General features: G+C 35.9%; 1 protein-coding gene across 1 annotated transcript; it reads left to right on the top strand.

The window, feature by feature from the left end:
- The first annotated feature begins 1,284 nt into the window (after positions 1–1,284).
- Positions 1,285–2,820, top strand: LOC133863320 (protein ALP1-like). The gene is made up of 3 exons (XM_062299267.1): positions 1,285–1,866; positions 1,987–2,201; positions 2,313–2,820. The coding sequence occupies exons 1-3, from the start codon at positions 1,285–1,287 to the stop codon at positions 2,818–2,820; spliced, it is 1,305 nt and encodes a 434-aa protein (XP_062155251.1).
- The last annotated feature ends 7,899 nt before the right edge of the window (positions 2,821–10,719 follow it).

Raw genomic sequence — 10,719 nt, 5'->3', positions numbered from 1 at the left:
TGGTTGGAACTGACCAATAAAATGAATGCGAGGGCCACTAGGGTTTTTACTCCTACCCAACTATCGACGAAGTACAACAAGTTTCGTAAAGACCACACAGACTTCTCAGGCCTGTTAAATCATGAAACCGGTTTCGGCTGGGACCCTATATTAAACACTGTCAGTGGGACCCCGACGCAATGGGAGCGTGCCAAGATGGTATGCTCTATCCCAAATTACCTCAGTGTGATCAATCTTTTATAGAAATCGTGGAAAACATCTAAATGTAAACTGAGTGCCTTTTTCGGGTTTTGGTAGGTCGATGATAGAATCACACGCTTCAAGTCAAAGGGGTGCCGTAACTATGAGCAGCTGGGGATCCTTTTCGATCGGTCCACTGCAACGGGCATTCTTCGCCGATCCTCCGCACATTCCCCGCCTAACGCCGATGAGGAAGAACGTCTCATGTACCGTATGCAGACGGAGGGTATGCACGTGCATAGTGGTGGGGCTGGTCGCACGGGTCGAGCAAAAGGTTATCCGTCACAGGCATTTGTTGACCTCGACAGTCCTCATGATGATGAGGCCGGTGGACCTTCATCTGGTGGAGGTAGGCGCAGGGGGAAAGAGCCGATGGTGGAGGATACACCATCTGACCTAGCGCGGGATATTGGACTGGGCGTCAATATGGGATCTACACGAAAAGGATCCTCAGGCAAAAACGCCTCCAAGCAAACGAAAAGCGCGATGGTGGCTTCGAAGCAAGCTTTGTACGACGAGTTAAGGGAGATGGCGAAGGCAAGGAAAGACATCTTGCTTCGGCGGAGTCAGTCGGATATGAGTTCCACACAACAGCGCAGCACTGCCAGATCCGCACTCCCGATGGATCGGGCTCTCGACTTCCTGGACGAGTTGCAGCATGAGGTTAGTGACGAGGTTTACGTAGCTGCAACTGTTGCCCTGATGGATGAACAACTTCAAGCCGCGTGGATCCGCATGACAAGAGCACGCAGATTGATCTGGCTAAAAAAGCAGAAGCCCCTTGATGATTGACAGGCAGGATAAGATTGCAAATAGCTACTTGTATTTGTACTTAACTTTGAGGGTAATTTATGTTTGTTTGGTATTTTAGGTATTAAGTATGAGACAATTATATTCGGATGCAATGTGTTCTTCTATTTTCACTTAACTTTGAGGACCAATTATGTTAGTTTAATGTAACTTCGGTATTAGTTATTGCAATGTGGTATGATTGGTGATATGTGTTTTACTGTGTGCATATGTGACAATAATTTAATTGAATCTATGTTTGCTGGTATGCTGTACAAATTATTTGAAGCTGTATTAAACTCAAATGTGTCCGTTGGTAGGATGGATGGATCTAACATCCCTTTCGACGCCATGGATGAGGGTAGTGAACAGGAATTTGATGACGAAATAAATTTGATATTGGCTGTGCTAGACATATCAGATGACGATGACGATGAAAACTGCAAAATGCCGGCACGCAATTTGCCATTACGAGGGGCCATGTATATAACGTGCATGCTGAACGGTAACCCAACGCCGTTTAAGGAAATGTTCCGTATGGAGCAACCCCAGTTTATAACGTTGTGTACTGAGTTAAGGGAGCGCCAACTCATGAGGAGTACAAGGAACGTTGAGGTTGAGGAAAGTGTGGCTATATTTCTTGTGGTTATCGGCCACAGCCAAGGGCAGCGGGTCGCGTCAGATCACTTTCAACATTCCACTGAGACAATAAACCGCCATATCAAGACGGTGCTTGGTGCAGTGGGTCATCTAGCGAGGATTTACATTAGAGTTCGTCACAGGACTGGGGTGCACTCACATGTAAGCGGTGATCCCAAATATTATCCTTGGTTCAAGGTGAGTTCATGTCCTTCTGTAACACAACAATGTTATATTCATGCCACCTTTCAAATACTATACACAATGCCCCGGTTTTATGATTTATTATTTTTGTTATTTAAATAATGCATTTGATAGGATTGTATTGGTGCGATCGATGGCACACACATAAAGGCGGAAGTCCCAGTCGAGCACCAACGCCTCTTTCGTGGCCGGAAAAATGAGTGCACACACAACGTGATGGCAATATGCGATTTCGATATATTATTCACGTTCGTGTACATTGGCTGGGAGGGAACAGCTAACGATGGTCGTGTATTTAAGGATGCTGTTATAGGTGACAACGGTTTTGAGTGACCCACAGATGGTGTGTACCTTGTAGTCAAAATGCCTTTAAGTATACATCAGACATTTTCCTTCTGTCTGTTTCTATATTGACATTTTTATTGCATTATTTATGAAAGGCACTATTACGTGGCTGATTCAGCGTATCCATGTACGCGGGGTTTTTTGCCTCCATATAAAGGGGAGAGGTACCATCTCAACACTTATCGCAATAGGCCGTTGCCACGTGGGTACAAGGAACTATTTAACTTTAGGCACTCATCGTTGCGAATGATCATCGAGAATTGCTTTGCCAGATTGAAGAGGAGATGGCGTATATTAAATGGCATCCCTGGGTACTTATTGGTGCGTCAACCTAGCATTATATTGGCATGTTGCACGCTACACAACTTCGTCGGGGTACACAATCCGAATGATGAAATCTTCAGCGGTAATGATGCAGCAGAACCGGAAATGGACGTCGATCAGGTAGACATGAGTGAGCACCCAGATGATTATGGCAACAACGATGAGGCAGGCCCATCAAATTCAGGACATTATGACTTCTCCCAAGCAGCTTCCGTTGAAATGGCCCAATTTAGAGAAGGCATTGCACAAGCAATGTGGGATACCCGTCATGGACACTAGAATGCGGGAAATTTAAAAAATTGCAATTATATTGTACAAGTAGTGAATTTTTGTTTTGGATATGCATTACATATGGTTGTGGTTTTACGCATGTGTTTGGTTAATTTCGAGTAAAATACACTCTTATGTACGATTTTGTACCCGTATTAATTTTGTTTTACAAGTTTTTTTCTTCTTATTTTTCTTAACGCATTACCAAGTAGACATGGACGTCAAGGTGAACTGTACATGTGGTGCTGGACCCATGAGACTCCTCGTTTCAAGAACAGAAAGGAACTACATGCGGCGTTTCTACAAGTGTCCCCTAGGAAAGGTATGAACTCGTCAAAAAACGCTGGCCTCAAATTGAACCAACATTTACATGTTAATGATTTTTATGTTTAAGTGTATGTCGCAGTGGCAGTCTCATCCCGTTTTAATGTATTATTGTAGAATCATCCCGGGGGTTTCTACTGGGAAGATGAGTTGATGCAAAATTTTGCTGAACCGGTACATGAGGACCCCGCTGTGCACATACATGCGCAGGGCAACGCATCGGGCATGCCGTGGCTTGTCGGGGGCATTATGCGATGTTGTGGTATTACATGGATTTGCGTCCTTTGTTTGTTAGGGTTATTGTTTTTGTTGGTTCTCATCTTCGCCTGAAGGGGTTTGGTTTGTAATGCGGGTAGTTTATCATATCATATATTTTGCTTTTACTGGTATCAGTTTATTGTATAATATATGTCGGATATTCCTAGAGATCGCTACTTGAACCTTTTTTATTTTCAGTACCGCTCATGAACGGTAATAGAGCTATGCATTTGACTGAATGCCAACCTTTCTTCATAATGTACCTATCTGTTTCTTTTTCCTTTCCATAGATTTTTTGTTTGCTTTTAGTTTCTTTATTTTATGTTAGATATATCTTGCTCAAACTAATTTGTGGTAAATGAATATGTCGATAATTACGGTTTATAATTTTGAATTAAAGCAGATAAGTAATTTAATTTTAACGAGAATGAAATAGGCATTTTTCACGAGAAATGAGAAGGAAATAATTTATATTAAACTCGAAAAAATATTCGTTACTAAATAAAATTAACTAAAATTAATCATAAAATTAAAACAAAAAAACGTGTTTATCTTAGATTTAATAAAGCAAAATAAATTAAAATCATTAGTCCATAAAATTTAATACTCAATTTTTAATTAGTATACAATGAATATTTCAATCATTATCAAGATTAAAGAAAAATTACAGTTTAGTCCCCCAAATTACCACCCGTATTGTGTCTAGGCCCAAAAATTGCTAACACTCCGACTTCAGTCTCTCAAAGGCTCAAACTACCAAAACCTTTGAAAAAATGCCACATTGGGCGAGATATGTCCATATTACTCATGCCACATGTCATTATAGAATTTTTTAAAAAAAAAATTGAAAAAAATAACTAAAATCCAAAAGCAAATATATATATATATATATATATATAGGAAAATGGGGGTGGCTCGTAGGCCACCCCCCTCCCAAAGGGATGGCAATACCTATATTTTCTTCTTTTTTTTTTTATTTTTTTTTATTATTAAAAAAAAGAATAAAAATGAAACTAAAAATATAATTTTTTAGTTTTTAGTTTTTAGTTTTAATTTTTAATTTTTTTGTAATTTTTTTTATCATTAGTTTTATTGTTTTTTACCATACCAATCATTATGCACAACTTTTCATACAAACCAATCATCTTCAATCATTTCCTACTATTAAAAAACATTTTCTTTTTCAATTTTTAAAAATTAACACTTATTTTCATAACACCAATCATTATATACAACTTTTCATACAATCCAATCATTTCCAACCACTTTCTACCATTATAAAACATTTTTTTTCAATCTTCCAAATTCAACACCCAAACACATATTCGAAAAGAATCTGAATTATATTCAACATCCAAACATATTTTCATTGCCTTGAAATCCGTGATCAGATTCAGAATATTATTCATATTCGAAATATTCGATACCCAAACGCACCATTAACTATACGACACAAGCATTCAAGAAAATAAGTCAAACTACCAAGCTTACAAAATTAACAATAATAAGTTTAAATACATGGTAGCCTATATAGCAAATCACCAAGGAGGCAAGGATGGATAGACCACATCTCAAGAATGCCAACAAAAAAGGAAACATAAAACAAGTTGATTAACTTCTTCACCTATTTATTACAAGAGAAAATGCAAAAATTAGTAAGAATTATAATAAAAAAAACTTAACCATGCAAACTTACATAATCAATGTATACATGACCATGAAATACTTCACAATCAACTTACCAGGAGCATACCAAATACCAGAGACGGAGGGAGGGGGGGCTGGCAGGGGCCATGCCCCCCCCCCCCAATTTCCTTGAAAAAAAATTTCTTAGGTTAAAAAAAAAAAATCTCAAAAAAAAAATATATATATATATATATATAAGCTAAAAAACTAAAAATTTAGCCTATTGGCTCCTACCAATAATTTTTTTTTACCACCGGCCCCTACCCATAAGAACTTCTAGCTCCGTCCCTGCCAAATACCAACAAAAACTGAACACCAAATACAGCACTTCAAGTCTTCAAACATACCAAGTATCTGCATAAAATAACCAAACAAAGCAGCATATAAGTTAGTTTCACTTAAGGCATAATTAAAAAAGAAATCAATCATAAATTAGAATTTGATCTCATTAACTATAACAAAAAAAATACTCCATAATCCAGCACTGCTCCCAACTTGCTAAGTAACTAAAGCAACTCAATCTCCACTAAAGTTGGTTTATCATTCTACAAAAAACAGAGAATATTAGTTACTTTTTATTTAATGGAGAAGCAAAAACAACATATACCTCTACAAATTATAATACTCACATTAAATAATTTTTTAAGTCCATGTAGTGCTCAAACCCAATCAGAGCTACACAACAGCATTTCCACAGTTTCAGTAGCTAAAAATACACAATACGGATCAATGACCCCACCACTAGCATTAAATGTTGATTTTGAAGCCACCGTAGTGATAGAAATTGCAAGTATGTCCTGTGCCATCTTAGATAAAATGCGATACTTAGTTGATTGGATTTCCACCATTCCAAAGCATCAAATTTCAAATCAACACCCTCATAAAAAATATAAACATCTTCCAAATATCATTCCAAATCAGATTTTATAGGTTGAAAGGTATCAACACTTCTTACAAAAGATTGAAACATAGTCATTCCACTTGTAGTGCTTCTCCAAACAACACTAGTTGAACTATCACTTGAACTTGAAGAAGATTCGCAAAAAAAAATTATGCTCACATTGTGGGCTAGCAGATAAATTATGTTCATCAACATACTCACCATACAACTCATTTAAAGCCCTACAAACCCTTTCAATATTTCAAGTGGCTTCAGGCTCTTGATAAATTTCAGAAAAATAAAATTGTACAAGTTTCATCTTAAACCTTGGATCCAAAACAGTACCAATAGCCATGAGCATATTGCATTCCCCCCAATACTTCCCAAACTTCAAATTCATTTTTTGTGTCATTGTTCTTATATTACCATTTTCATCCCTACATTTTTTACCCAACACATCTTTTATTCTCCAAACCCCAGGAAGAAATAAATTTGCAATTGGATAATTACTCTTTGATATTATCTTTGTCACCTCATTAAAAACCTCTAAAACATGACAAATATTCTCAACTTTCACCAAATCTTCAATAGTTGGCACCCAACGAAAACTTTGATCCCTATCTTCATACCTATGGAACACTTCCCTAAACTTTAATGCAGCAAACAACATCATATAAGTGCTATTCCACCTAGTGGGAACATCTAAAATCAGTTTATTTGATGACAACTATAACTGCTTTGTAATTTCACCAAACTGCTTCAACCTCCCCTCTGATGCAACTAAATACTTTATACCATCCCTAACACAATCCACAATATCCCTAATTTGACTAATCCCATTTTACACCAACAAATTTGTTATATGGGCACAACAACGTAAATGACATATTTGTCCCCTAAAAGATAATGTTTTTTTCACAACAAAATCATCTTTTAAAATTCGAATAGCCACATCATTGTTTCTTGCGCCCGAAGTAGGAATGCAAATGATGGATTTACAGTGAATGCATTGAGCTTTCTTAATACCGGATTGCACTACTTCCTTAAAGTCCTCCCAAATTGGAAAAGTCTTATTCCTCAACTTCCTCTCATAAGCATGCTTTTGAGGATCATCCTCTTGGACCTCTTCATCCACAAGAGCACATTTCCTACTGGGGACAACATATCCACCAGAACCACCACCTTCATCATCCGGTATGATATTCATTAGATTTAGGTTCATATCAGATGAACCTTCGTTTGAATCATCTCCATTGGCTATCAGCTCTTCCATGGACAATTTTTTAGTAACTGACTATCTACATTAGAATAATAAACACAAACATATACAGAGCATTAAATAAAAAAGAATGAATAATAAATCAAAATTAAATATTTAAATAGCATCGTACTACAAATTAAATGGTAAATGATAAACAACATTAGATTGTATTATTTTTCTCGATTTTCTCAAGACCCAAATTGAGAGATAGAGAGTTGAAAAAAAAATCGTTATATATAAACCATTTACCAAAGAACCCAAACACTTTTCTCATCTTAAATCAAACAAGGAAAAAGCTTTCTTAAAATATGCATTCCTCATAACTTAAACAAAGAGCAAGACTTTTGCAGTCTTAGAGAAATTAAATCAAACATTTTTTAGTTTTTGACTCAAATTGATTTTTTTTTCTTTTTTAGAAAAAAATATGTACTCTCTGTCTCTGTTTTTTGAAGAAAAAAAATCGTGGATAAATGAGAATTTTTTTTTTTTTTTTTTTTTTTTTATTTCTTTCTTGGTTTTCTTAGGACCCAAAACTTAGGGCAATAGCAATGGCGAGAAAGAGTGTTAGAAGATGAAAAGATAAGAATATAGGCTAAGAGGATGAAGGAAAAAGAGAGATTCACCAAACAAATCGTAACGCCTATGAGATTTTTGGAGAAATGACTCAAAACTTAAAGTTCTTTCTACAAAAGAGTAACCAAGTAACAAAGAACAAGTAACAAAAACAAAATAAAATATTTTATACAAAACATATATGCCCATAAGATGATGAAGTGTGCGATTTGTGCGGGTGAGCCTAAGACAGGTTGTTGTCGTCATGCTCAAGATTTGATTACCAAATTGTAGAGGTGAAGCTTCGAGATCAAATTGTACAAAGAGAAGATGAGAGAGGTTGAGAGAGGGGTTGAGATTCTTGAGAAAAAGTTGCTGCCGATAAGGGTTAGAGACGTTTGTGAGAGAGAGGCATATTAAATCTCATTAAATGTAGAGTGTGGGTAGTTGAGAGCATTAACTATTTGAGTCTGTCAAGGTGAGAAACTGAGAAGACGAGTTGCGTGAGTGGTGAGAGTAAAGAGAAAGAGTTTACTTGAAGCCTCGAAGAGTCTAAGACTCTAAGCTGACTAAGCGTGAAAAAAAAAAAAAAAAAAAAATCTCAAAAGCATCGTTTATTTGGCCGTTGGATTTTCATCAATGTCATCTAAGCCATATGATGCTTTTCGAATTTCGATACTGAGTCTATCGAGGTCTATTGGAAGTTGGAGTCTTAGTCCTTGGAGAAACCAAAGAGGCTAATGAGTAGTGACAACTAATTAGAGTCTAATACTAATAGAATTATAGAACCAAAGAGGCTAACGACAACAAGTTTAAGAGTCTAAGACTAATAGTCTTGTAGTTGTATGAGATTCTAACTTTTAAATATATACTTATTATTTATACATTACTAATTTACTATATAAATTAACGTGTATATATATACACACACACACACACACACATGAACAAGCCCATCAAGCCGAGTTGAGCTTTCACGAGCCTACCTCGAGCCGAGTATTGGCATGTTCAGCTCGTTTATTAAACAAGCTTACAAAAATGTTCAAGCTCTATTCGTTTAATAAACAAAATAGATCTTGAGCCGAGCCCGAGCATGTTCACGAATAGCTCTGCTCACTTATACCTATGTGTGTGCATGCTTTTCTTTTTTCTTTTCAAAATGGTTGTGTACTAATGTGGTATTTTTTTTTACCAAAATATATCAATAATAAATAACCACTCGCAATAGGACGAATCCTTGTAGGATAAAGCTATAGAGAGGGTGTTGAACCTCAAAGACTGCAGGGGTATTGTTATCAAGTTTGTAAAGATTAAAAATAACTAAAGAAAAGATTGTTGAATTTGTAATTAACTAAAGTGCATAAAATAAACGTAAAAGAGAATTGAAATATAAGAGAGAGAGAGTAGAGTATTGACTTCACCGCTATCCGCACATCAATGGTTAATCATATTTAATTAGAGAAATTCATTCTATGCATGTTATAAATAAACAAGAAGTTACCATATTAAAGAATAAGTATAATCCATCTTCGGTTGGCACGGACCGTTCACCTAACCACTAAGATGCGGTATGACCCGTCTTCCCTAGGCATGGATTAGCTACGTCTTTAATAGGATAAATACAATCAATGGAGAAGTATAACCCATCTTCGGTTGGTACGAATCGTCTACCTAAATTACACTAAACTAGGGTGTAGTACGATTCATCTTCCCTAGGCATGGCCTATCTAATCGTCTTGATCATATGTCAATTAAACCCATTGTATAATCATCATTCTCATAATCACAGAAAATAAGAATGGTTTGAGTTCAATAAAGGTAAAAAGCTTTATAAGACGAGAAGAATTCTACCAATATTGATTATGAATTGAAGAACAATTGCATTAAAAGATGAAGAATAATATCAAATTGTAGCAATTCTCATAATTATACAACCAACATGCATAAACTAAAATTCTCTAAATTAAAATACAATCAAACCATTGTGCTTGGATAGGGCTACATCAATACCCTACAAAGGTTTTTAGCCGTTCATGACGTTACTGCAATGGCCTCTTGCCATGATTACTTCTCTTCAACTCTTCAAGTCTTCAATAAGTTTTTCTCTAAATTTGCTCTAAGTAGCAATGTGTCTTTCTTCAATGTTTAGAGACCTATTTATAGAGATTAGGAGAGGCTTAAAAGCTCTTGGAATTCCATAAAAATTGTCTCTTGAGTCTCCTTGTCCAAGTAGGGGATTGAAACTTCAATCCAAGTAAAAAAAGGATTCCAAATTCATCCAGAATTGCAATTTTTTATTTCGGGACGATTTTGGCATAGTAAATGTCCGAATTTCGAAAAAGCTATTTCTGACGTATTTGTTGAATTTTTTATTATCTTTCCAACGCCACTAATTTCATAGCAATCTGATATCTGACACAAAAGTTATGATTCAAACACTGTGACATATGCATAATCCAAATTTGAACCCAATCCGATTTTGACTCTTAATGGAGAAATTCCGATTTAATCATTCACTTAATTTGATTAAACTTAACCACATCATATAGGTCTTCTATTATGATTGGTAAGCTTAAACATATCTTCTAAGTCTTCTCAAAGTGTGCTTTAAGCCTAAAATCAATGGAATTAATTGCATCTTTATTTAAAACCTGAAAACAATAAAACAACACAAAATCAAACAAATAACAATGCCAAGGAATTAACATATGCAAGTTAAGGGGCTTGAATGTGCAACATTCAACGCTTATCATATACTATAATTGGCCATAATCGTTTCTTTTAATGGGCTTGGCCTAAATCGTTTTCTCATAAACCTGTCTCTGTTTTTTTGGATTAACCACATTTTTTAACCAATACTACTAAGTCTACTATTATTTGAGAGCCTTTTCAATTGAATCAAATGTAAGCCTTAGATGACGGACTAGGATCCTCTTCAGTTGAAAGT

Source organism: Alnus glutinosa, chromosome 3 (genome assembly GCF_958979055.1).
Source record: "Alnus glutinosa chromosome 3, dhAlnGlut1.1, whole genome shotgun sequence".
NCBI lineage: Eukaryota > Viridiplantae > Streptophyta > Magnoliopsida > Fagales > Betulaceae > Alnus > Alnus glutinosa.
Note: the sequence above shows the minus strand (reverse complement) of the source record. Positions and strands in the feature narration are given on the sequence as shown.